Source organism: Dipodomys ordii, unplaced genomic scaffold (assembly GCF_000151885.1).
Source record: "Dipodomys ordii isolate 6190 unplaced genomic scaffold, Dord_2.0 Scaffold54, whole genome shotgun sequence".
Taxonomy (NCBI): Eukaryota; Metazoa; Chordata; class Mammalia; order Rodentia; family Heteromyidae; genus Dipodomys; species Dipodomys ordii.
The window spans coordinates 1555217-1582448 of NW_012267270.1; the positions used below are offsets into that span (position 1 = coordinate 1555217).

Genomic DNA, 27232 nt, shown 5'->3' on the forward strand with positions numbered 1-27232 from the left:
AGGAGGAGGGGGAGGGAGGAGATGGGGGAGGAGGGGGCTCTCTCCTGGGTGGATACAGGGCACTTGTCATTTTCTAAGACCCAAAGAGCTTGCAAGGCCAAGGGTGAGCTCGTGATAAGCTAATAAGAATGTATCCATACCAGCTCATTAAAACCATGATTAAAATAATCTGGGCACTGGTGGCTCACGCCTGTCATCCCAGCTACTCGGGAGGCTGAGAGCTGAGGATCTTGGATTGAAGTCAGCCTGGGTAGGAAAGTCCATGAGACTCTATCTCCAATTAACTACCAGAAAGCTAGAGGTGGAGCTGTGCATCAAGCGGTAGAGTGCCAGCCTTGAGGGAAAGAAACTAAAGGACAGGGCCCAGGCCCTGAGTTCAAGCCCCAGTATTGGCACCAAAACAAATCATCACCATCTATGATCAGTTTCAACCCTCCTGTTTCTCCCCATGGTAGTAGAGTAGGATTCTGAGGGGGCCCTGGTTTGTCTCAGGCTGTGGTTTATCCTGGGCCGTGGCTTGTCTCAGGCTGTGGCTTGTCTCGGGCTGTGGTTTGTCCTGGGCTGTGGTTTGTCCTGGGCTGTGGTTTGTCCTGGGCCGTGGCTTGTCCTGGGCCGTGGTTTGTCCTGGGCCGTGGCTTGTCTGGGGCCATGGTTTGTCCTGGGCTGTGGTTTGTCCTGGCCCATGGCTTGTCTCGGGCCGGGCCGTGGCTTGTCTCAGGTTGTGGTTTGTCCTGGGCCGTGGCTCATCCCAGGACAGCCCCCACAGGGTTGTCCTGGCTGGGCAGTGACAAGGGGCCTCCCAGATGGAAGTCACCGGATCAGAGCCCAGGAAATGAGGTGTCTAATCCCTGTGGGGTGCGTCGCTCACTGGAGGGCTGGTTCTTCAGTTGTCTGAAAGCCAAGGCACTCAATAAATCACTTGCTGTGACGCGGAACAGGCAGGAGCTAAATTGAGCCATAAATCTCCCCGGCTCTGTGCCAGCCAGCCCAGCCCACACGCTCGGCCCTCGGGAGGGGCACAGCGGACTGGGGTGCTGTTGGGGGCCCTGTGGGCAGATCTGGGGTGCTGTGGGGGCCCTTGCGCAGATCTGGGGTGGTCGGGGCCCCGTGCGCAGATCCGGGGTGGTCGGGGCCCTGTACGCAGATCCGGGGTGCTGTTGGGGGCCCTGTGACAGATCTGGGGTGCTGTGGGGGCCCTGTACACAGATCTGGGGTGCTGTCAGGGGCCCTGTGCACAGATCTGGGGTGCTGTTGGGGCCTTGTACCCAGATCCGGGGTGGTTGGGGCACTGTGCGCAGGTCCGAGGTGCTGTCGGGGCCCTGTGGGCAGATCCGGGGTGCTGTTGGGGCCCTGTGGGCAGACCACATGGGCAGATCCTGCAGGACACGGCACGAGCCGCCCGCTGCCTGGGGGTGGCGGGGCCGGCTGCAAGGAGGCTCCTGCCGGCCGGGCTGTCACCGGCCAGGCGTCTGTGTAAACGCTTGTGGGGACCACGTGTCCTCAAGTGCGGCAGTCAGAACCAAGACTCCAGCCTGCTGTGCTTGGGGTTCCCCAAGAAGTTATCTCTTTGCTTTTCCACGTGAGTCTGAGCCTTCCTTGAGGTCCCTCCTCCTTGTTTAATACCCAGCCATGCTCGCAGCCGGCGTTCGAAGCGCCACAGCCTAAAAACCAGAGCTGGACAGAGCAGCTGGGAGCACACTGACCGCTCAGGACGGGAAAGGATGGCGGCTGAGGTGGGGCTGATCGGCCAGCCGGTGACGTGGCCGGTGGCACCCCCATCGGCCGGGGGAGAGGATTTCCGCCAGGATGCACAGTGTAATCGGAACCAGTGCCGCAGGACACACGCGCCATCAGGAAACACCTGAGCGAGCAGGGAGCTGGACAGTCAGGCTTCTTGGCAAAAAGAGGAGCTGCCTAAAACAGCCCTGGCTCGAGGACCCCCAGGGCAGGGCGGGGCGGGGCGGGGCGGGGCGGGGCAGGGCAGGGCAGGGCAGCCCTGGACAGACGCCTTTCCAGAAGTACGCCTCCCACAGCACACTCTGTCATGGGGGGGGTGGGGGGGGACAACAACTTCATCCTGATTCTATTCACACTACAGAATGAAAGCTAGCCACAGCTGGTGGCTCACACCTGCAATCCTAGCTACTCAGGAGGCTGAGAGCTGTTCCCTAGTTAATCACAGAAAAGGCCGGATGTGGAGCTGTGGCTCAAGTGGTGGAGCACCAGCCTTGAGCCAAAATAGCTCAAGGATAGCACCCAAGGCTGAATTCAAGCCCCAGGACCAGCAACAAAACAAACAAAAGCAAAAAACAGAATGCAAACTGGGTTGGTGCTGCCCTTCCCTGGTAGGATGATCATGAGTTCAAAGCCAGACTGAGCTCTGTAGGAAGTCGTTAAAGTCACACACACACACACACACACACACACACTGGGAAATGAGGCGGGGAGCTCCTGGGTTTGGGGCGCCCACCCGCCTGGCCCCCTGTAGCAGGCCCCAACTGTCAGTGTCACCTGGCGGCGGGGGGGGGGGGCTCTGTACCCTCCGGTGTGAGACTGGGGTCAGACCCGTGGGGTCCCAGGCTGGCGGAGACGCACACTGGGAAGCAGTGACTGCTGGTGTGATGTACACAGCTGGTGTCAGCGAGCTGCTGGAGGTCGCTGTTTACTGAGTGCTGTGAGCCGGGCCCTGTGCTGGGGCCAGGCCGCCTGAGTCCCTGCCCGGCACCTTGGGAGCGACACAGTGCCAGGTCTGCTCCCCGGGGAGGAAGCTGAGGCCCAGCAAGGCAGGAGGGAGCGTGCAGCAGCCTGGCTGCGGGAGCCCACTGCCCGCCAGCGGCCTGGACGGCTGCTCCGAGACCCGCCCGGGAGGCGGCTGGCGCCGCAGCCACACTGCGGCACCGTACATACCGAGCAGCCAAGGGGCACGGAGGCCTCTGCCGGGCAGGAAGGCCGCGCGGCCTGGATGGGGGCTCAGAGCGCAGTCAGTGGCTGCGCGCTCTCCATCTGCCTGGCGCACGTGCCGGGGCACCGGCCTTTGCTCTGCCAGGCACCGCCTGCCGCTGGCACCGACGTGAAGGGGCTGCAGGCCCTCAGCCCCTCCCACCCCCCATCCTGCAGCCCCAGTGGCCGGCAGGGAGCGCCTCGCTGCGCAGCCTCTGCTGCCGGCCATGAGCTCCATCCAGAGGGCTCCAGGCAGGGACTCGGCCGGTGATGGGCCACCAGGTCCCTTCTCGAGGCCCCATGACACTAGCTCCCCCATGACATGGCCCAACAAGTCCACCGGCACCGGCGGCGCCGGCCGTGGAGGCAGGATGGCCACTCAGATCCCAAGAGGCAGGCTTCCTGCCAATGGGAGGCCAGGGCGCTGCAGAGGTGGCGTCAGGCCCAGTGTTCTGTGCCCACAGGGTCCTCCATGGTCTCTTCCCCTGGGACAGGCTTTTGGGCAGTGGCCTTGACCCTGTCCTTCACGCCAGCTGCTGGCCACCATGACCAGCTGGTATGAAGGCTCTGTGTGGGCCTCCACTGGGAATCAAGTTTTGGCTTCTAGAAAAGTCCAGGGATGTAGCGGGGATACGAGACCAGCCGGCCCCAGCCCCGTCTCTCCCTGCCATGCAGCCGCGCTCCCTGGGCTCTCCGTGAGCGGGCTCCTGTGACCACACCGGGCCGTGCCCCACTCCAGGTGGCCGGTGCCCCGGCTCTGCCCGGGGATGCAGCAGACCTCGCCCGCGGGTGAGGACTCACCCGGCAGTGCCCTCACGCACGCGCACGCATGCACCATCTACAGCCCACGCTGCAGCCCGTGTGGGGGACCAACTGGCCGCACATCAGGACGCACGTTTGGGGGTCAGCAAGCCCACGGTCCCCGTGCCCGTCCCCAACAGAGCCTCGGGGCTGACCCCATCCTGCAGCTTGAAGCAGAGCCGGGGGGCTGGGGTGCAGCATCCTGGGACACTGGGGCTTCCTGGGCCTCCAAGGAGAAGGGCTAGCCACCCTCCCGGTCCCAGAAAGCCTGTGACCGCTCCCCGCCCTTCTCCCTGGCAGCGGGGAGCTAGTGAGCAGGCCACTAGACGCCCCGGGTTTCAGGAAGGCATGGCCCAGGGTCCACCGTGCAGAGAGTCCTCCTCTGATAGCCTGGCACCCCCAGACCCCACCATCAACCATGGCTAGACAATGTTACCTGGAAGATTCCAGAAGCCAACTGTATATGAGTTTTAGATGGCGTGCTAGCAGGGTGATGGAACCTGGAGCCCGCCCCCTCCGTCACACGGACATGAACCCGTCCCGTGCGCGGCGTGTCGGCCCGTGTGTGCTACGCACCCGCTAACCAAGTGGCCATGTCAGCATCAGGCCAGCTGCAGGTCCCCGGGACTCATGGCCCTTCACAGTGGCTCCACAGCCACTCAGAGGCACCAAAGAGAATCTGCATAAAAGTGCTGTGAGAGAAGGCTTCTAACGAGCAAAAAACGCTCCACGATGTCTCCTGTGTGGACAAGGGGCCTGATGCGCTCCCAGAGTCTGGCAGCCCTTCCAGCCAGCCGCGCTGGGGGCTGGGCCTCTCACGGGCACAGAGCCGAGTGGCCCTGGCTTCCCTGCATCTGTGTGCTTGCTCTGAGTCCAACCCCGGCGGTGACCACCGCTCTGGGCCCCGGGAGGGGGGGGCGCACTGTGGAACTCTGGATAAAGTGGAAGTGACTGTGGTTGGAACTAGAGGCCAAATGTTTGATGAGCTGAGGGCCGACTTCTCCTTCCTTTTCTTTTGGTGCCAGTTCTGGAGTTTGAACTCAGGGCTGGGCGCTGTCCCTGAGCTTTTGTGCTCAAGGTTAGGGCTCTACCACTTGAGTCACAGCGCCACTTCCAGCTTTTGGTGGTTCATAGGAGATAAGAGGCTCATGGACTTACCTGCCTGGGCTGGCTTTGAGACGGTCATCTTCAGATCTCAGCCCCCTGGGGAACTAGGATAACGGGTGAGCACGGAGGCCCAGCCAGATTCTCCTTCCTGAGGGGTTGTCTGTTCTGCCTCTGTACTCAGCAGGCAGGAGCCGTGGCTGCTCCCCCCTGGGCACCCTCCCCACGCTGCCCTGTCCTCATCCTGGAGCTGCGCGGGAGCTCTGTCCACTCTCGTCTTACCCCATCTGGCGCAGGGGCCAGCATGAAGGGTGAGAGCCCAGCTGGCAGCATCCGTCACACGGCCCCGCTGCCCAGACGTTTCCAGGGCAGCTCCCCCAAACCCAGAACTGGCAGGGCCCCAGCGCCCCCAGCCTCCCCCCGGGTCCTGCCAGTCTCCCACCACCGCCACAAGCATCTGACAGGAGCAACTCTAAGGAAGAGCAAGGCTCCGTTCTGGAGGCTCCTGTCCCCCGTCTGATGGCTGGTTGCTGTGAGCCTGTGACCTGGACAGTGGTAGAGGCCTGCTCACGGTCAGGCAGCAGAGGGAAGGGTGTGTCCCAGTGACCTCACTTCCTCCCACCAGGCCCCACCTCCAATGACCTTTCTTCCTCCCACCAGGCCCCACCTCCAATGACCTTTCTTCCTCCCACCTGGCTCCGCCTCCAATGACCTCACTTCCTCCCACCTGGCTCCACCTCCAATGACCTCACTTCCTCCCATCTGGCTCCGCCTCCAATGACCTCACTTCCTCCCATCTGGCTCCGCCTCCAATGACCTCACTTCCTCCCATCTGGCTCCGCCTCCAATGACCTCGCTTCCTCCCACCCAGCTCCGCCCCCAGTAACCTAGCTTCCTCCTGCTTCTGTCCTTCAACAGGATGTCGGAAGGACTTATCTAAACCGAAGCAGGGATGATGTGGCTTTAGGATCACTTAGTCAAGACGCATTCCTCACAGGCGGGCAGCCAGCGATCTCAGGTTCTCCGGCCTGAAGCCCAAGGGTGGTGGCAGGCTGCGCTCCCCTCGGGATCTGGGGGGCCCTCCTGCCTCCTCCAGCCTCTGCTCCCTTGGGTAGAGGGCTCCTGACCCCCCAGGCCCCCCTGAAGGGGCCCGGCAGGCACAGACCCAGGGGCCCGTGGGGACGGGGATGGGGCTGTACCCACGGCGCCTTGTCTCTGTTCATCATGGTCTAGCCCAGGCTTGGGTCCCGGCCGGCTCTCCTGCCCTCAGATGTCCAAGAGGTGGCGCTTGTTAGCCCTTGGGTACGTCAATACCTCCCCCCACCCCCAGCCGCATGATGGCCCCTCGGCTGCTGCAGAGCCGGCCCCCAGAGCAGCCCACACACTGACGCAGCGCGGTTTATTTTAGCCCGAGCCTCATGCTCAGCTCTGTCCGACAGACTCAAACTTTAACAAGACGCCTGACAGGCCCAGCCCGCCCGCCATGTACAGCTGGCACCCTTCCGGTGCGCGGCACAGCACCGTGCCGCACAGGGGCTGGGCGAGGGGCCCCGGCCCTGGGGAGGGAGGAGGGCGCAGGCTGGCCCGCGGCCCGGGTCTCACTGGGGACGCTGCAGAGGCTGCGTGCCCCTCCATCCTGTGGCCACGGGTGAGCCGGCGTTCACTCTGTGTGTACCCCGTCCTTGCGCCCCCGGATGGGCAGCCGGCCCTGGCTGCACCTGGGTCTGAAGGCACCACCCTGCTCCTCCTGGGCCCCTGCCTGCCAGTGAGCAGGGCTCTCCTCCCGCTGCACCCTCGTTCCCCAGCCCCCTCCAGCGGACCGCTCTCCGTGCTGCTCACCCCATCCAGCCCAAAGTGCACCACGTGCCCTTCAGCAGCCGGCGTCGTACCCGGCACCAGGGGACCTAACGGTGGTCAGGTGACCGTGGCTGGAAGGACAGGCGGCGGCAGATGGAGGCACGGACAGGCGATAGGTGGACACATGATGGATGGGGGGGGGGGGTGGACAATGGAGGAAGGCAGAAGGGGGCCCGCAGGTGCTTCCTGGCTGGAAGCGTGGTCTCATGTGACCACGGGCCAGGCAGAAGGCCCCGCTCAGTTCTGGGGATCATCCGCGTGTTCACGTGCAGTGTCATAGTTGCAGGAAGAGAGCTGCCCATTTGTGACACACACACACACGTGCACACGCGCAGGCTCTAGACACAGGCCCCTGGTGAGCTGTCAGAAGGCCCCCAGGCCCTGCGACGGCCCGGCCCGCAGGGTGGCGGCCTCGCGCCACCTGTGCCGGTGCAAAGCCGATGGGGCGTCTCCGGAGCCTGGCAGGCACCCGGCCGCGAGGGCCCGGATTCCTTCAGAGACGCTGGGAAGTGGAGTTGAGAGTCCATGCCGTGGAATAGTACTCTGCCATGAAAAGGAAATGAGGTATCGACACATGGAGGAGAGCCACCTTGCGGGGTCACCAAGGGCTGTGTGCGGCCTGGCTCCCAGTCCGACCGCTGCAGGCCCTGGAGGGAGGGGCCACACGCCGTCTGCTCTGAGTCCCTCTCCCCGCGGGGCCCTCGGAGGAACTCGCTTCCTTTAGAGAACGGCAGGGGCCCCACCGCGCTCACCTCTGGCTGCTGCCTGGCCCAGTGGGCAGGGGGGTGGGGGGAAGCTGGGCTGCTGTGGGCTGGCTCCCATCACTCGGGTTGGGCCTCGGCCTGGCCTCCGTGGAGACGGCCAGGGAGGAGCTGCTCCTGTCCGGCCTCCGCCTCGCCACACCTTTCTTCGCAAAGTGGGTCTCCCCAGCCCAGACCTACAAAGGCCGTGGAGGGGAGGTGCATCTGTAGCTCCAGGCGCCCGCCGCGCGGCGTGGCTGACCCCACACTTGACCTCGTGGAGGTCTGCCCGGCATCTCTGTTCACTGGGGATGTCAGATCGGGCCCTCGTGCGGGAGTGGACTGGGTGTGGACTTGGGGGGGGTGCAGTGGCACCGGTCAGAGTGTGGGGGGCACGTGTTGCTGGTGCTCTTGAGTTGAAGCGGAGTCTGGCGTGCCTAGGGGCGGTGCCGGTCCTCGGCACGGGCAAGCGGGCATGGACACCAGCGTCCGGAGGGACACTGCACCCACACCGTGAGCAGTGGAGGCGGGCAGGCCGCGCGGTCCGTCCACACAGGACCCTGTCGGGCCACAGAGAGGGAGGGCGTCCCGCCAGGCCACAGCCCGGGTGATCAGAAAGAGCGCAGGCGTGAAAAAGCTGAGCCGATGCCGTTGGTGAAGTGTGCACAGCGGGTCAACCCAGAGTGGGAGGCCGGAGAGGGCCGCGTGGTGTGTCCCGAGGCCCGGCCGAGACAGGCGGCGGCCGCGCGGAGCGCATGAGCACCGGCCACCCGCGTGTCATCACCACGCACGCGAGGCCTCCTGGGCGTGGAGGGCCTTCCGGGGCCTTCTAAAACCACCCAGAGCCAGCATCAGCCGTGCCGAGGGCACGCGGGGGGAAGGGGGGCACGGGTGGCAGCCAGGAGCTCGTGCTCAGAAGCCTGGTGTCCGTGTGGCCTGGGCCCTCCCCATGCCTGGGAAGGGGGCAATAGCGGCCAGCCCAGGGCCAGCAGCGCGCAGCGAGTGCAGGGCGGCCAGCCCAGGGCCAGCAGCGCGCAGCAAGTGCAGGGCGGCCAGCCCAGGGCCAGCAGAGCGCAGCGAGTGCAGGGCGGCCAGAGCCAGGGGGCGGGGGAGGAAGGAAGGAAGTGGGGGACACACCACTGTCATCGCTGAGGCCGACATGCAACTCTTACTCACCCGGACTCTTCTGCCAGCGGGCAAGCCTCCCCTTGGGTAGGGTAGGGGCTCCCGAGCACTGGCCACCACCTGGGGTCCCTCCGGCTGCAGCTCCAAGCGTCCACCCACGCAGGGGTGAGGCTGTGCCTGGGGACTTTGCTCACGGGTAGGCACCAGCCCACTCATGCCCGTCACCCTCGCTGCTCAGGAGGCTGAGATCTGAAAGTCCATGGAATCATCTCAGCCAAATGTCAGATGCGTCTGAGTGACTCAGGGGGTAGACAGCAAGCTTGAGCAGAAGAGGGACAGCACGGCTGGGAAGGCGGCTCGGGGGCGGAGCCCTCGCCTCGCATGCACGAGGCCCCGGGTTCGATTCCTCGGGGGCGGAGCGCTCGCCTCGCATGCATGAGGCCCCGGGTTCAATTCCTCAGCACCACATAAGCAGAAAAAGACGGAAGTGGCGCTGTGGCTCAAGTGGTAGCATTGAGCTGAAGAGCTGAGGAACAGCGCCCAGGCCCTGAGTTCAAGTTAATGGGTGTCTTGTGTAGCAAAGCAAAGCCCAGCTAGGCAAATGGCGGACCACCCAGGGTAGCCAGGGAAATCGGGAAAGGTGCCTACAGGCGCAGGCCAGCCATGTGGCAGGGACAGCGCTGTCCCAGGAGAAATGGGGAGGCTCTGGGTGGGAGACTGAGCAGGTCCCGGGAGACATGTGGGTGTCCAGAGCCCCAGCTCCTGGGGGCCGGCCCAGCTGAGCCGTGCCCAGCCCGGACACCAGCAGGGCAGGAGGTGCGGGGAGGAGGGTCGTGCACAGGCAATGGGGGTGCAGACAGCAGCCCGAGAAGTCAGGGTGCTCCCCTGGGGCGCCACTTCCAGAGGTGAGGGGCTGCAGCCGGCAGCTCCCCGCGGCCCCTGGGTCCCCCGCAGCTCCTCCCGCGCCCAAGGCACTGGCTGTGGCGTCAAGCCCTGTGAGGCGGGAGCATCACCCGGTTCCCGTGGTGCTTGGGTTGAATGTCACCGTGAGCCACGTCCCCAGCACTGGGCAGGCGCAGCGCGGGGTGGGCTGGGCAGGGTCAAGAGTCACCCTGGCTCCCTAAGCCTCTTGGGTTGAGAGTGTGCTCACCGTCGGGACGTCGGGACCAGACTGCCGGACTGCTGACCGGACCCCTTCCCCAGGGACACAGGCAGTGCCCGGGGCCAGCGGAGGGGCCGGGTGGGGGCCCCCCCCGGCCAGCTTCCGGCTTGGTTCACATCCCCACCCCCACGTTCCCGAGGGGCGAGAGACTGGCTTCTCTCCCAGGAGCCTAGCGTCCAGCTCCAGGGGGCAGCTGTGTTAGGGACAGACAGGGACAAGGAGGTTCTAGGCCTCGAGTGCAGCCATTGGGCAGCGAGGGAGGCAGAGAGGAGAGGCCGGCCTCCGGGCCCACGCAGGGCTCACACCTGTCATCCCACCGCTCAGGAGGCTGGGGTCTGAGGATGGTGGTTTGAGGCCAGCCAAAGAAGGAAAGTCCATGACATTCTCATCTTCCGTTACCTAGCAAAAAGCCAGGAGTAGAGCCGTGGCTCGAGTAGTATGGTACTAGCCTTGAATGGAAAAGGCTAAGGGAGAGCAAGGGCCCCTGAGTTCAAGCCCCGGCACCAGCCACACACACAGAGGCAGCTGCAGGAGGCTGCAGCCTTGCAGTCAGGTGCCCCGGGGCCACCGGGCCCAGGACTGGAGCTCCGGCGGAAAACCTGGATTGGGATGGGAGAGCCATGCACGCCCACATGGGTGAATGTTCCCAGACACACGGGGAGAAGCAGGAAAACATGCGTGCATGCGGCTCTCCGTGTTGGCTGTTTGCAATGACAGGAAGAGTCTGAAAACACCAGCACCCCACCCATGGAGGCCGGCCGCAGTCACGCGGGGCGTCTCCAGGATGTGTTGTTACGTGGGAAGGGCCGGGAGGGGAAAGACAGCAGGCTGCCTTCATTGTGTGTGGGGGGGGCACACGTGTGCTCAAGAGCTGCGCACACGCACACACACACCTACACACGGTGTTTGCTCACTTCTTCCTTTTAATGTAAGGGCAGTTGGATGCTTTTTGTGTTGCCAGGCGTGCGGCTTGGACTTGGAGCCTGGGCACTGCCCCTGAGCTTTTACTGCTCAAGGCTGGTGCTCAACTACTTCAGTCACAGCGCCACTTCCAGCTTTTTTTTGGTGCCTACTGGGTCCCCAGATCTCAGCCTCGGGAGTAGCTGAGCTCACCGGCATGAGCCACCTGCGCCCACTGGGTAATCTGCTTTTTAAACTTTATCGAGATAAGAAGTAAAACGACTTTTCTGAATAGGAGCCGCTTTGTACATTTTGGGCTGGGAAGGCATCTCGTGTAATGGTTGAACAGTTAAGACTTTTTAAATCTCTAAAGATCCGAAAAGAAAGTCCTGTCGTTGAACATGACTGCAAATGAAATGACAGGCACTAACGAGCACAAGCAGTTTCCAGCAACACTGTGTGTGTCACTGCCACTGCAAGGAAACCGCCGGCTGTTGTCAGGGTACCTTGTTAGTGGAGACACGGGCATTGCTGAGCTCCGACTTCTGAATGACAGGCCAAAAACGAGCAGATGATGGAGTGATTAGTGATCATTTCCCACAGTCTCAGGACAGAGATGTGAAGCCAAAGAACTGAGCCCACGGCCATGGTGAATTCAGGTAGAAACCAGGGAACAATCTCAGAGAGCCAGAAAGGCTCAGGGCCCTGCGCCAGGGCTCACGCCCATAATCCTAGCTACTCAGGCAACTGAGAGGAGCTCAGTTCAAAGCCAACCCCAGGCAGGTCATCTGAAACTCTTATCTCCAATTTACCAGCAAAAAGCCAGACGTGGAGGTGTGACTCTAGCCAAACAGGAGTGCAGGACCCTAGTACTGGCACCAAAAAAAACCCCTAAAACTTGCCAGGCGCCAGTGGCTCATGCTTGTCATCCTAGCTACTCAAGAGGCTGAGATCGGAGGATCACGGTTCAAAGCCAGCCCGGGCAAGGAAAGTCCATGAGACTCTCATCTCCAATTAGCTACCAGAAAAACAGAAGTGGCGCCGTGGCTCAAGCGGTAGAGTGCTAGCCTTGAGCTGAAGAGCTGAGGGACAGCGCCCAGGCCCAGAGTTCAAGCCCCACGACAGACCAAAAATAAACCCTAAAACAGTCCTAAAACACACTGTAGCACATCTAGCGTTCCCCACCCCATACCCAGCTTTCTCTTCGCTGCCCATGGTTTTGCCTCTCCACCATGTCCAGCAGCTACTAGAATCACCGCTGGCCTGGCCGGGTCCCTCCGTCTTGGAGCACGCCCCACTGCCCCAGCGCTGGCCTGGCCGGGTCCCTCCGTCTTGGGGCGGGCCCCGCTGCCCCAGCGCTGGCCTGGCCAGGCCCCCCGTCTTGGAGCGCGCCCCGCTGCCCCAGCGCTGGCCTGCACAGGGCACCCGGCGTGCACCCCCACCCCCGACACCAGCGCTGGCCTGCAGAGGGCATCCTGGGTGCCCCCTCATTTCTGATATGCTCCCAAGAAGCGCCTGCGTGCGGGTTTTCATGGTGGCCTAGCTTTCCGCGCGCTTGAGTGAACACCAAGGCACAGGATTGTGGGCCCCTGGGCCGGGAAAAGGTGTGTTTTCTCCACACTGCCCGTGCAATCGTGTCTGAGCATACCCGTCCATATAGAGGTACCTCCGTGTGTTTGCAATACTGGGGTGTGAAATGGGGGCCCTGTGAGCTGTAGGCAAGTGCCCCCCCCCCCCGCCCAGTCATTCTGGATTCCGTTTGGTTTTCCATCGAGCTCTCACACTGTCTTTGGCCTTGGACTGTGATGCTCCTACCTCTGCCTCCCGAAGCGTGTCCGACTGGTTTCTGAGACAGGACACTTGGTCCAGGACCTTCCTGTCCCCACCTCCCCTCGCCACGGCTGCCTTCTTATTGCTGAATTTGACTCTTCTTCTGCCTGTGTTTGCAAAGATTCGTATCTCTGGTGTCTTCACCGTATATTTTGCACGACACAGGCTTTTAATTAATGGTCCAGTCTGTCAATCTGCTTTTCCATTTTTACTTTTGGTGTTGTATTTAGACACTCGAAGTCACCTGGGTGTCTCCTACATTATCTTCCAGGAGTTTCTGGCTGTATGTCCTCCATGTCCGACTGTGACGCACTCGCGTTGCTCTGTGAAAGGTTTAAGGTCCACACCAACGTCACCCTTTGGACCTGGGGGTCCAGCTGTCCGTCCTGTCTGTCCCCCAGGGAACCGCCTTTGCCCCCTGTCAAAGGACCGGCGGGCCGGATTCCTGTGGGTCAGTTTCCCCACTGTTGGGTGTTCTGTGGAGCGGTCTGTCCCTCGCGGGGACCCCACCTCAGGGTCAGGTGGTGTCAGCTCCCGCCGCCCTCCATCAACACTGGGTTTGCTATTTGGGTCTTGGAGCTTTCCCTACCAACTTGGTGAGAATCGGTTGGTTAGTGTTCATGAAATAGCAGGCGAGGATGGACGTTGGCTTCTCAGAGGCCAGTCCTGTTGATGAGCTGCCCACAAGTGTCCTGGGCACATGATGAGCAGTCAAGACGAAGCCCAAAGCAAACACGGCATGAGAAGATGGGAGGAAACACGGTGTGGGGAGGGTGAGGCGGAGAAAATAGCTTATTCATTTGCTCCACGAGATCAAAGAAGAAGCTGCCGCCTTGGAGCGAGAACAAAATGCTCCTTTATAAAAGAACACGCAGAGAACAAAATAAAGAGTCCTGGAAATTAGAAATATTAGAGCAGATGTGAGTATTTTGATAGATGGACTAAAAGATAAACCAGAGATTATGTAAAACCAAAGGAAAGTGAACAAAATGGGACGGCCTGCCGTGCTAGGCAAGGTTTACCTCGAGGGAGGGGTGGGGAGTAACTGAGGAAACGGGACGGGAAAGGCCCCCCACGGAGGGGCAAACGGCCACCCGGGAAGCCCGGGACAGAGTGAGGCTGCGCGGTCGGGAGGGGCGCGGGCCGCGGGCCACGTGGAGGCGAGACGCAGCACGTTTGGCGTTCCGGCGACCGCGGGGTCTTCACTGATCTGTCCACGCGTCCCATCAACCTGAGCCGCCTACCTCTCCTCAGTCCTGCCAACTTAGCTTTATCCAGTCAAGGCCCTGTTATTAGGGGCATGCGTGTTTCTGATCGCCCCATCCTACTGGCGAATGGTATCGTTTCCCATTAGGAGGTGTGCCTCTTGGTTGCTAATATTTTTTCTTAACAGTTTTGTTGATGCGTAATTCACATATTCTAAGAACAGACCTTTGAAAACACAGAATCCAGTAGGTTTGAGCTAATTTTCAGGTTTGCAACCATTAGCACTAGATCGCTTTAGAACTCATCACCTCTAATGAAAGAAAATCTGGTGGGGGTTGGAGACGTGGCTCAGTTGTTAGAGCACCAGACCGTGAGCCAAAGTATCAGGTACTGAGTTCAAGTCCAAGTCTAGGGCCTGAGAAAAAAAAAAGAACACATAAAATCTGGTGCCCATTAAAGCATGCAGGGCAGCTGTGGGCACGGCCACCAGCGCGTGTGGGCATACCCCTGGGGGGGGACCCGGGGCACACACCAAGGGGCGGGGGTCCGGGGACACTGGAACTCTACATTTGACTTTTTTCTAGCTAGAAAACTATTTTTATGTTGGTGGAAGACTTTTATTGATACTAATACAGTCACTCCACCCATGGGCTTTTTCCCTTTATTTACCTTCAACCTCTTGGTCATCGTGTGGTCTGCCTTTCAAGAATATAATTACTGAGGTTGGTGAGTCTTTGAGTCTGTTTTCCGTCCATCTCCGTTTCCCCTTCCCTCTGTCACTGTGGGTTATTGATCTGCTGATGGGGCTTCTGCCTGCCCTTCCTCGCGGGCCGTTGGTGGCGGCTCTAGGGTTACCACACACAGCCTGGGCCTCTCCCAGCCCACAGCGTTCGCCCCAAGCCCAAAGCCCTGGAACCACACAGGTCACCTGACCCACCGCTGCCTCTTCACGCTCTGCCGTGCGTTGCGTCTGAATACTTGTAAACAGTCCACACCGTGTGTTCTTTGTCCTAGTCTTTTTTTTTTTGTTGGTTGTGGGGCTCGAACTCAGCCTGGGCGCTGTCCATGCACTCTTCAGCTCAAGGCGAGCAGTTCAAGGCTTGAGCCACAGTACTACTTCTGGTTTCCTAGTGGTTTATTGGAGATAAGAGTCTCACAGACTTTTCTGCCCAGGCTGGCTTTGAACCAAGACCCTTAGATCTCAGCCTCCTGAGTTGCTAGGATTACAGGCGTGAGCCACCAGCGTCAGGCTATTGTGGAAATGCCATACAGAGGGGTTACAATTACACGGGCAAGGTAATGAGTACATTTCTTATCAAGCATTGTTGCCTCCTCCTTTGTTTCACCTTCCCATCCCTTCCCATCTACCCCCCCCCCCTTCCGCCCTCCCCTTCCCCCATCCTCCCGCCCCTGGCCAAAGTTGTAAAGTTCATATTTCGACATAATTTCTTGCCATCTCACTTTGTCCCACTCCTATTTTAATCAAGAAGGAAAGCAATCTTCTACTTAACGTTTGACCGTTTTTATGCCTCCGATCTGAAGGGGCTCCTCGGACACCTTTTCTGGGGCACTGTGGGCACTGGAAGCGTGCTCAGCAGAGCTCTGCGCCCCGCCCCGCCCCGCCCCGCCCCGCCCCTCCTTAGAGTGCTCATGTACCGCACACACATAACTTGGTTCTTTATTGGTGAAGGTCTTAGTTTGTCTTCACTCTTTCAAGGTATTTTAAGCAGACATAGAAAGTTTTTTCACACACTGAGAGGTTATGCCACTGTCTTCCGGCCTGCAGTTTTCTGTGTTGTTTTCTTTTGTGCCAGTCCTGAGGTTTGAACTTGGGGCCTGGGTGCTGCTCCCAAGCTTTTTGTGCTCAAAGCTAGCGAGCACTCTACCACCTGAACTACAGCTCCACTTCTGGCTTTCTGGTCTTTAATTGGATTTGAGTCCCGTGGAAGGGTTAGGGATTTAGCTCAGTGGAAGAGCACTTGCCTGGAAAGAGCAAGGCCCTGAGTTCGATCCCCAGCTCTGAAAAAAAAAAAAAGTATATCATAGAGTTTCTTGCCCAGGGTGGCTTCAAACTGCAGTCCTCAGGTCGCAGCCCTGAGCAGCTTGGGTCACAGGCATGACCACCAGAGCCAGCGCCAGCCTGCAGTGGCGGATGGAAAGTCATGGTGGCCTGGTTTTCAGCAAACTCACTAAAATGTGTCTACCCGTGCACTTCTGTCTTGTTCAGACTTGCTGAGCTTCTTGGATCTGTGGATTTATTTCACCAGATAGAGGACATCTGGGGCCCACTGTTTCCCCAAGTTTTCAGTGACCCATTTCTCTCCTTCTGAAATCATTACGTTGAAGCTGTGTTGTCCCATGCATCCAAACCACTGTTGATTTCTTCAAAGCTCTTCTTCCTCCCCTCCTCCTCCTCTCTTCTCCCCTTCTCCTTCCATCCTCTTCTCCCTCCTCCTTTCCTTCCTCCTCTCTTCCCTCTCCCCCTCCCCCTCCTCTCCCTCTTCTCCACTCTTCCCCCTCCTCCTCCTCTCCCCCTTCCCCCTCCTCCTCCTCCTCTCTTCCTCCTCCCCTCCTCCTCCTCTCCCCTCCCCGCTCCGGCTTGGGTGGGTTCTGTGGCATCGCTGGCTCTTCGGCCTGTTGAATCTACTCTGTTCTGTACCACTGCATCTTTAAGTTCTCACAGGTTGTATTTCTTAGTTCTACTACTTACAGCTAGTTATTTTTGCTGATGTTTCCCTTTATTCATTCTCTCTTCCTTTACCTAATTACGTATTGTTATGGTAGCTGTTCTAAGTTCTTTGTCTGAGGGTTCCCCGGTTCAGGGCCTGGGCGTGTCCTGGGTGTGTGGCAGCTCTGCCCTCGGCCGCTGTTTCCGTGTGATGAGACTCGCACTGCAGGCTGGCTGCCCTGCGAGGGCAGCGGCTCACACTTCCACCTGAGTGCTTCAGCCTCACCGCCAAGATGCCCTGGTTTACCCTGGACTCGCAGGCATAAACCAGAGACCCAGGGAAGCCTGTCCACAGTGCGCAGCGCACACCTTCCATCTCTCTTAGCTGAGACGCCCCCCCCCCCTCGGTATGCTGAGTGCCGTGGCCACCCTGGCTGTCTCGTGCCGTGGCCACCCTGGCTGTCTCGTCCAACTTCACAGGTTCCCTCTGGTGAGCTTTGGCAAGGGCCCTGGTCTGAGGAGGGTGCTAACTGAGGCCCCCATCTGGAAGCTGCCTGCTTTGCTCAGACTCCAAAGCCTTTGAAGAGTGTTCCCATTTGGGGGGACTGTATTTTGTTCAGACTCTGTCCTTGTTACCTGCAGAGGAATTAGTACTAGAAGCTTCCTTTATCTTATCCTCCAGCCTCGAATTTTTATACCCAGCCAAAGTGCCAACTGTTACAGTAAAGCCACCGTGGTGTATATTGAAAACAATCCTCATACTGGGAGTTTAGGGGATATCTTCTGTCTAAGCAAGGCTGTGTGAATATGTATACACATGGGCCAGGCTTCAGAGACAGCCACGTCCTGAGATGGCAGCCATGGGACAACAGGCCTCGAACACAGAAGACAACCACTCAGAGCAAAACAGAAGACTTTGGGAGAAATTTCTTCAGGAAAAAGACAAATTTAAAATACCTAGTGGAGTTGAGGGTTTTGAAGAAATTCACATAATTAGAGAACTGTTTGGATTTGAATTACTGTTAAGTACACAGAAAATTAAGCCAATAAAAAAATTATTTTGCTCCACGGGAAAAATGTACAGGAAAAGACAAAGTAATCACAGTTAACTGTATGGCTTCACTATGAATGGGTGCTGCATAGCCAGGGTGGAAGCCTGAAGGTTGGTGTAGTTAAAACGCTGATGTCAACACAGCTGGAGGACAGCGGTGCTGGGAGTGGGGGAGGGCCAGGGGCAGGAGGCTCGCACCTGTCACCCCAGCTTCTCACCAAGCTGAGGTCTGATCCCCAGCATCAGGCTTCAGGACACTTGGGGACATTTTGCTGACCACTTCCGACTGCACTGGGGCAGTGGGGAATGAGGGGGTCCGTGTCACATTCACCACCTGGTAGGCGTACGCCTGCAGTGACAAATGGGGTGGGCAGCTGCCCCCAGCACTGTGTGACCCGCTGCCCGCCGCCCGCCCCTCCACAGAGGAGCCCGCCAGCCCAGCCCTTCCCAGGGAGCCCAAGCGCACCAGGCCTGTGCTCTGGGTGTCGCAGCAAATCAGAAGCAACAGCCCAGGTGACACCGGACTCAGCTCAAGACCAGCCATGTGCCGAGTTCATTCCATCCCTTTCCAAACTTAACACAGATAGCACCCAAGGCAGCGGTGGCTGATGGGGTCACCAGCCCTCCCCGCCGGGCCTGGGAGCCGGGGCCCGGCCTATGGCAGCACACGCAGCCCAAGTCGGAGGCCTCCCCACGGTGGGGCGGGTGGAGATGGGCTCTGACCTTCCTGTGTGCAAGCCTGACCGCTGACAAGCCCCCGGCGCCGCACGTGCGCTGGAGCACGGCTGGGCGGGGTTCCGGCCCTGGAGGCTGGGATGGACAGAAGGCACTGAGGGCCGCTGGCACTGTCTGTCCTCTCCCAGCTGCAGCCTGGCTGGGGCTGCTGCCGTGACTGGGAACACAGCACAGGGCACCTCCTGCTCTGGGTGGGGGCGGGGGGAAGCACCTCGTCGCGCGGCCTTCTCCAGTGCAGGCCAGGGTGCAGAGTCACGAGGCGCCCTCCTGGCTGTGCGCCGCGGCGGGCGTGGCGTGGCACAGCAGGGCTGGCCTGTCCCGCGCTGTGCGTGGCGGACGTGGTCCCCCGTGGCTCTGGCTCCAGCTGTGGCTTGGGGGATGGGTGCTCCTGAGCACACCGGGTTAGGCAGACAGCAGCTCGTGGGAGGGCCAGGACGGAGCTCCAGCCTGTCCAGCCCCCTGGGGCTGTGCGGGCTGCAGGCCCTGGCACCCCCTCTGCGGCGGCACTGGACTGGACGCCGGGCCGTCTGCCGCAGGGTCGGGACTCTGAGGCTCCCTGAGCAGTGCTCCCCCGCCGTGTGAGGGTGCTCCAGACAGGCCAGTCTGAAGCAGCGGCGAGTGAGTGCGGGCTAGAACGTGCCACACACCCCCAGCTCCCTACCCTGCCTCCGGGCAGAGGTGGCACAGGGGCACAGGGCAGAGAGGCCCGGCATTCGAAGCTCCTCCATTTCTCACACAGAGCAGGGAGGGGCCAAGCCTGGATGCGTGGGGAGGGGGAGGGGCACCTCCACATTGCCTTCCCTCTGGGGAGACTTCAGCTGCATATTTCTTAATGAGGTCAAAAAGAGCATTCAGAAAAGGGGCAGGGTCCAGCCCTGCCTCTGCTGTGGGATCCTCCGGAATCTGTGTGTGTGTGTGTGTGTGTGTGTGTGTACGTGCACGTGCACGCATGAAGCCCGTGCTCAGGGTCTTGGCACTGTCCCCAAGCGTTTTTTGCTCAAGGCTAGTACTCCGCCCCTTGAGCCAGATGGCTTTTCTGGGGGTGCTAAATTGGAAATAAGAGTCCCACAGACTTCAAAGAGTCCCCAGGCTTCAAACCACAATCCTCATAGCTCAGCCTCCTGAATAGCTGGGAAGACAGGCATGAGCCACAGGCCCCGGCCCCTGGCCACTTCTAGCTTTTTGCTAGGTAATTGGAAATAGGGGCGTCACAGCCTTTCTTGCCTGGGCCAGCTGCACACTGTGATCCTCAGAGCTCAGCCTCCCAAGTAGCCAGGGTTATGAGATGGGCGAGCGGCGCCCAGCTCATCTCTGCCTTCTGGCCCTGCGTCCCCTGTCCCAGAAGCACAGAGACACAGCCCGCCTCCTGATGCAGCACGGGCTGTGCCTGCCAGCTCCTAGAGCCAGCCCTCCGTGCCATCTCAGGCCTGCCAGCTCCTAGAGCCAGCCCTCCGTGCCATCTCAGGCCTGCCAGCTCCTAGAGCCAGCCCTCCGTGCCATCTCAGGCCTGCCAGCTCCTAGAGCCAGCCCTCCGTGCCATCTCAGGCCTGCCAGCTCCTAGAGCCAGCCCTCCGTGCCATCTCAGGCCTCGGGAGGGAGAAAGGAGGTGCTGGGGAAGGGGCTGTGTCAGTGTGATGCGTGCTTCCAAAATACACGGGAAACAAGGGCGGACTGTGAAGATGGAGTGCTGTGCCTGCAGCCCCTGGACATCTCGGGGCGCAGGGGAGACACAGAGCCGCGGGCCCTGGGAACTGGAGAACACTGGGGTGCGTGGCCTGGCTGCAGTGGGGGGGCGTGTGGAAGGTGCGGGCTGCAGGCACCCCACCCCCTACAGTGAAGCACCCTCCAGAGCCACTGTGGTGTCGGGGCTCCACTTCCCAGCGGGGGACCCCAAACCTCTCTCCACCTGCCCCAGCCGGCCTGCCACCCACCGGCGTGCCCCGTCTGCCCGCAGGTCAACAACGAGAATGTGGTCAAGGTGGGCCACAGGCAAGTGGTGACCATGATCCGCCAGGGCGGCAACCACCTCATCCTCAAGGTCGCCACGGTGACCCGGAGTCTGGACCCTGACGACACTGCCAGGAAGAAAGGTGCGTGCCCCGCAGGGCGCTCCTGGCTCCTGGCGGAGCAGGGGCCTCAAGGCCCGGACACAGACAGGGTCGTGACACTGGCCGGACCGGCCTCCATCCAGGGGACCCTGAGGCTGGGACGCTCCGGGACAGGGCAGGGGTGGAGGGGCGTGGGGCTCCTCTCCCGGCAGCCCCGTGCCGGCTGGGCCTGGGATAGGGTCTGGAGTGGAGGAAGGGCTAGGGCAGGGAGGCGGCAGGGGCTGGGGTGACTGTGGGACTGGTGGGGTCCCCCGATCCAAGGGCAGCCCCAGCCTTCCCCAGAACTTGCGTTAGCAGGAGGGAGGTCTACGCCCTGCTGACCTCAGCAGAGCACCACGCAGAGGCCTGCTGCTCCCTCCGCCCGGCCGGTGCCCAGCCGCCCCATGCCCAACCCAGCATCGCCCTTCGCCAGGGCGCCCTGTTGTGTTGGCCCCCCTGCGGGCCGCCCCGGAAAACCCAGGCTCTCCCCACCCTGGGGGCAGTGGGTGGCTGAGCCTGTGGGGTCCCAGGGCTTTGCGGGGGGTCCTCACGCCGGCCTTTGTCCACCCATCAAGCTCCGCCGCCTCCAAAGCGGGCGCCCACCACAGCCCTCACGCTGCGCTCCAAGTCCATGACAGCGGAGCTGGAGGAGCTCGGTAAGAGCCACTGCCCTCGCCAGGCCCCTGCTGCCCGCCCGGGCCTCGGGACCACCAAAGCCCTGCCCCGCCCGCCGCATGCCCTGTGCATGGCTCTGTGCTGCTGGCCTGCCCTCCACCCACCCGCATGGCGCTGCTGCACGCCCTTTGCCCTCTGCATGCCCGGGGCCTCACGGGGTGCTGGTATGGTGGGGGTTATCTAACATTGTTTTATTTTGAATTTTTGGGCCTCTCACTAGTGGATAAAGGTAAGCCGCCCCACGGGGTCCCTGCTGTCCAGGGCACCCCACTGAACCCGCCTCCGCTAGGCCCAGGCCTGCGCAGACCACCCCACCCCCACCTCCTTCCCCAGCCAGCCGGTGTGGCCATGCCCCGGAGCTGCAGGAGGCTCTGCCTTTAGAGCAGATGGTGCCTGGGGGGGGGGGGGGGGGGGGGGGGGGGGGGGGGGGTTAAGGGTGAGCAGCAGCCTGGAGCAGGCCACAGGGGGCACGGGGCGAGAAAGCGGAGGAAAGCAGGCTGCAGGCCGGCAACAGCACCAAGGACCCTGAGCTGCCTGGAGGACACAGAACCAGCGGAAAGCACATCCTGGGGCAGCACAGCAGGGCTCCTCTCCCCACCCCGGCCTTCTGGGGCAGAGTCTAACAAGATCCACCCCTCCTTCCAGGGCGGGGTCTAACAAGACCCGCCCCCGCCCTTCCGGGGAGGAGTCTAACATGAACACACACACCCCGACCCTCCAGGGCAGAGTCTGAGGCTAGGCAGCAGCACCCACCGCCTCCCCATCCTCCGTGTGACCCACACCATGTCCTTCCCTTGTGCACCAGGGCTGGGCAGTGGACGCGTCCCGTGTCCTGCTCCAAAAGGAGCAGCCCTCACTGGCTCTTCCCGGGGCCTTGGGGTCCACTGGGGCATAAACAAGCAGCACATGTTCATGGGGCTCCACAGAGGCCTCCCAGCCCTCAGCCTCCCTCCTCCCTCTGTCCTCCAGCCCTCAGCCTCCCTCCTCCCTCTGTGCTCCCAGCCCTCAGCCTCCCTCCTCCCTCTGTGCTCCCAGCCCTCAGCCTCCCTCCTCCCTCTGTGCTCCCAGCCCTCGGCCTCCCCCCCTCCCTGCCCTCCGGTCCCCGGCCTCCCTCTGTCCTCCCTCCCTCTGCCTTCCCAGCTGGTCAACCCCAAGCCTGATTTGTGTCCCAGCCTCCCCGCAGTGCTCTCTCCCACCTTGCCCCGGGCCTTCCCTGTCAGGAAGGGAGTCGGTTAGCGGCTGAGAAGGAGCTGGAGCGCAGGCACTGGTCCTGGGAGCCCCTCCCCCACCCCTACACGGTGCCCTCCCCTGCCTCTGCCATGAGCACCCTGAGCAGAGCAGGGCGAGCAGGGCGAGGCCCTGGGTGCGCGCTGTGGGGGGCTCTGCCATCGGCCGTGGCTCACATCGCTCCCCTTTCTGTTTGCAAGCCTCAGTCCGGAAGAAGAAGGGTAAGGGAAGCCAGTGTCTGTCTCCAGTCCTCCTGCCCCTCGCTCCTCAGTAGAAGAGAAAAACCCCCTTGTGACGGTTGTGTGAAGTCTAGAATGTGCTGTGAGCCTTGCATCCTCTCCCCCTCTCAGGGCTCTGCCCATGGGTCCAGCCCCGAACACCACCCCTGTCCCCGTCCCTGTCCCCATCTGCTTGGCTTCTGTCTGTGTGTCCCCTGGGCTGTCGGGACATCCTGCCTGAGCTGGCTGGGAAGCCCTGAGGACCTCGGAGCCCAGGAGCGCGTGTGTGGCAGGCAGTGGCGGTCAAGGCTCAGCCTGCTGCCAGGAAGTGGCTCTGACTGCTCTCCCCTGCCTGCCCGACCCGGCTCCCGGCTCGGGACGCTCGGTCCACAGCCCAGCACGCACACACCCAGAGCCCCCCACAGGATTGAGAGTGATTGATTGAGAATGCGGCTGCCTGCCTGCCTGCAAGCTCAGCTCAGCCAGGCACTGACAACACAGCGGGAGGGGCTGGAGCAGTCAGGTCACACACTACAGGAAGAAGGCCACCATGCTACCTGCTACCTGCTACCTGGCTGCCTCCTCCCTCCCTCCCCCCTCCCCACCACCCCACCTCCAGGCAGGGAGCGGCCGAAGGCCCGTGCAGCACCTCCTTTCTGGCGGGCAGCAGCAGATTGCCTGCCTTGAAGGGGGCCCTGCCTCGCAGGGGACGTGCTGGCTGGTTTCTGAGAATTTCCTCTCTAGGTGCTCGCTAACCTGAGGGGCCTGCAACCCCAGGCCCAACGCCAGTTCCCACCTCCCTGACAACAACGCACCCCCGGGGCCCCACAGAGCGGGCCCAGGGAAGCAGCGCACGGGACCCAGGGCAGAGAAGGTGCCAGGGCGCGGGCCACCTGCCCACCCTTCCCCCTCAGCAGAGGGTGGCCTCAGAGGGCCGAGTCTTGGAGATGGGACCCCACTTTCTGTTTGAACACAGAATGTGGTCCACACGTTGGAGCTGGACGCCCTGCCCCAGGCTGCCCCTCCCTCCTCAGGAGGCCTGGGAACAGGAAACGGCCCTGGCCTCTCCGCTTATGCTGCAGAGCATGTCTCCCCAAAGTCTATGCCCAGCAGAACCTACAAAGGGGGCCTTACCTGAAATAAGGCCTTTGCCAAGACGGAGTCCCACAGAGTAAGCAGAGGCCGTCCTGACGGTAGGGAGGAAGGAAGCCTGCGCGGCAGCTAGGTGGAGCAGAGCCTCCTCACGGCTGCAGGACTGAGAGGGGGCGGGCGGGCCTGCCCCGTCCTGCGACCTGTCCTGTGGCCTGCGACAAGTCCCTCCTCCCCCCGGGGGTGCACACTGACTGGACGCTGACACCCTGAGCTCAACAAGACGAGGACACACGCCAGCCAGTGCAGCGCTGGCAGCGGAGGGTGTGGGGCCACGACCTCTGACCTGCTGGGCTGGTGCCCACAGGGTAACTGGGCCCAGCACCCGGGGCTGTGGCATCTCTGGTTTGCTCCTGGAAGTGGCACTCTCATCCCAAGATAGGAACAAGGGCACTGGACTGTAGGTGAGCAAGAGAAGTGAGCCGTGGGCAGAGCGCAGGCCGTGGGCAGAGCCGGGCCATGGGCAGAGCCAGGCCTTGTCCTGCGCACTCTGGAGCACCGCCCTGTGACCCTCAAGCAAGCACCTCGGTCTGCAGACTGCATCCTGGAGGAAGTGAAGTGCTCTCCTCCCACAGCCGCGCGCTCTGCATGGAAAGCAGCAAGCGGGACCAGGCCCCAGGCAAGGATTCGTGATGCCCCTCACACCTCCACTCAAGACCTGCTCTGGAGTGCCTGCCGCCAGGCCAAGGGGGAGCAGGCCCCAAACCACTGCCCCCCGTGGGAGACGCCACGTGCCAGCCCAGACTTTGCAGGCGGTGCGTGGTCTGCTGCCACCCGGGAAGCAGATTTACAGCTTCCAAAGGGGCCCAGCTGGAAGCTTGCCCCGAGCTCAGCCGCCCAAGAGGAGCTCTGTTCCTCAGTGTGCCAGACCTGCTCCCCCAGGTACCAAGGTCCTGGTCGCCAGCCGCCAGGTGAGCTTGGGCCCGACCTTCCCCAGAAGACCACTGTGTCTCAGGCCTCCACCGCCTCTCCAGCCGATAACCTCCCTCCAAGAAGCCCAGCCCCAGCTGCCACCTGGAGCCACGGAGCTCAACCAAGGCCCCACCAGGCCCTCCCCGGACCTTGCCCACTCCTCCGCTCAACAGGCCCCGGGCAGGCCCGGCAAGGCCAGCAGCCCCGTTCTCTTGCCTCCTGCAGCTCACGCACAGACTGGGGTGTCTCTGTCGGAATCCCCACTGCTCTGTCAGACTCCAGTCCCCCACCCCGCCCCCAGCGCTGGGCCCCCGCTCAGTCTCCCTAGGCAGAAGGTCAGGACCAGCACGTTGATGAGAGGTGGTAGTTCCCGGGGCTCTCTGAAGAAGTAGACATGGCTCCCCAGTTCCCGGGAGACGTCGCCCTTCCTCAGAGAGAAACATGCGGGGGCCACCAGTGGCTGCACCTCTCCTGACACGACCAGCACCCACGACCCAAGCCAGCCGTGCCACCGCACTGGCCCCAATGGTCAGCCAGGCGCCCCTGAGCCCGGGCAGGGGAGAGCGAGGCCCGGCTGCCAGGGGGGGCAGAGCAGGGGAGAAGATGGGCACAGAGCTTGTTCAACCCAGCCATCAGCATACACGGAGGCCAGCCCAGAACCAAGGGCGTGGCTCCATGGAAGAAGATGCCAGGATGGGAAGCGGATGGAGGCGGGCGGGTGCGGCCTGCGCAGCACAGCGGGCAGGCGGTGAGCTGGCCCAACAGCAGGAGGCGGGCCCGGACACCCAGATGAGGCCAGAGACCGGGGGCGCAGGGAGGCCCGGGGGACCTCGGAGCCCAGTCAGCTGGAGTTGGCCGAGCACGGAGCGGGGCCAGAGGCTGCCAGCCTGCCACATTACAGGAGGGCAACAGAGGCCGCTTAAGGAATCTTTGCCACCTGTTGCTGGCAAGTGAAACAGGGACATGGTCCGGTGTCAGCAAACATCTCTCCCAAAGGACCAGCCCGTGAGCTCGTGGGTCCACAGCCGTGTGGTCGCTCCGGTGCCGCCGCCCTGCTCGGAGGGCGCTGCCCTCACCTGTGCACCCCTGGAACCCGGAGTCCCGTCTGGCAGGAGCCAGAGGGGCTGTGATGGGCACCGGCTCGTCCCCTCCTCCCCTCACCGTGTCCCTCAGGTGTTCCTCACCACCCTAGGGGTCAACGAGGCAACGGAGGTGGGGGGAGAGGGGACAGGGAGGCTGCCGGTGGCCAGCTCCTCCAGAAGCGGCCATCGAAGAGCCGCTTCCATGGCTCCCTGAACACCACAGACGCATAACCAGCGCTCACTTCACAGGGAGCCACCTGATCCCTGCAATGGGCTGGGGTTTCCCAGGAGAAGGCCTTGAGCTTGTAGAAAGAACGTTCCAGATGGTCTGCTCTTCCTGCCCTCTGCGGGCGCATGGGAGTGCCCACAGCACGGCTCTGCACGGACTCCATCTGGGGTCATTTAGGGCCCTGTAGGGCACATGAGGCTGGACACTGGCGCACGGGTCTCAGCCTGAGACAGGGCCTTTGCCATGTCGCGTCTCCCCAAGACAACCCCCACCATCAATCAGACAGCTCCAGAACACGCCCCGCCTTAAATGTTCATTCTAAATATATATGTATATATATATATATATATATATATTTCTTTAATTTCTAAGGACTACCTAAGCCTTTGGCTTCCTTGAGAACTGGGAATGTTCTAGTGCAAGGAGAATAAATGGTAGTTCCATGTGTGTGTGTGTGTGTGTGTGTGTGCGCGTGCGCGTGCACACATGAACCTGCACTGTCTGTGGCCCAGCCCGGGGCACAGGGTTCTTATCTTGGAAACTGCATTTGATTACAAAGGGGAACCCCATTTCTGAGTCTCCTCTTTTTAATTCTACAAGTTGAAGCTAGGTGCTAGTGGCTCACACCTGTAATCCTAGCTACTCAGGAGGCTGAGATCTGAGAATAGTGTTCAAAGTTCAAAGCCAGCCCAGCAGGAAAGTTTGCGAGAATCATTAACTCCACTTAACCACCAAAAACACCCAGTAGTGGCACTGTGGCTCGAGTGGTAGAGTGTGCTAGTCTTGAGCAAAAACTCAGAGACAGCACCCAGGCCCTTAGTTCAAGCCCCTGGACACACACACACACACACACACACACACTCCACAAATTGAGCCTGGCCTGGTGATATAGCCCTACAATCACAGTTCTCAAGAAGTAGGATCACAAGTTCAGAGCCAGCCTATGCTACAGAGCAAGACCTGATCTCAAAATATTAAAGAAAATAATCCAAAAAGTGGATAAGGCAGACCCTGGCATGAGGTCATTGACCCCACTGAGGCAGTGGAGACTCTGCTCCCAGCTCTGGTGACGTAGCAGCTGCAAAGGGGCGGGCTGAGCTGCTGAGGCCCACCGCCATCCCACCTGCATGTGCCCCTCTGGCAGGTGCGGTCCGGTCATGGGGCCCTACTGGATGCATGTGGCTAAGATGCATGCATGCGCCCCACGTGATCTGCCTGCCTGCAGCTCCAGGCGCTGGAGCTGTCGCTGCTCTTTTGCATTCTAACCAAGACAGCTCCTTCTGGAGGCAGTGGCCGCTCCAATCCTCTCTGTCTATTGCAGACAAACCAGAAGAGATTATCCCAGCCCCCAAGCCCTCGCGGACTGCCGAGAATGTAGCCATGGAGTCGAGAGTGGCGACCATTAAGCAGAGGCCCACCAGCCGGTGCTTCCCAGCGGTCTCCGATATGAACGTGAGTAGCCATGCCCTGGAGCTAGAGATGGTGCTCTGGGGGCCCTGGAGGGCAGACAGATGGACTTCACATCTGCGGGGGG

The 27232-nt window shown here is 61.5% G+C and overlaps 1 protein-coding gene across 2 annotated transcripts in view; it reads left to right on the top strand.

Annotated features, from left to right (window-relative positions):
* The window catches only part of Shank2 (SH3 and multiple ankyrin repeat domains 2), a 283271-nt gene that overhangs the window by 238025 nt on the left and 18014 nt on the right, over nt 1-27232 (top strand). For both annotated transcript variants that reach the window (XM_013020959.1, XM_013020960.1), the window contains 5 exons: nt 20074-20209; nt 20782-20862; nt 21102-21110; nt 22309-22329; nt 27020-27150. In XM_013020959.1, the coding sequence (XP_012876413.1) occupies nt 20074-20209; nt 20782-20862; nt 21102-21110; nt 22309-22329; nt 27020-27150 (378 nt within the window). The remainder of the gene's footprint in view (nt 1-20073; nt 20210-20781; nt 20863-21101; nt 21111-22308; nt 22330-27019; nt 27151-27232) is intronic.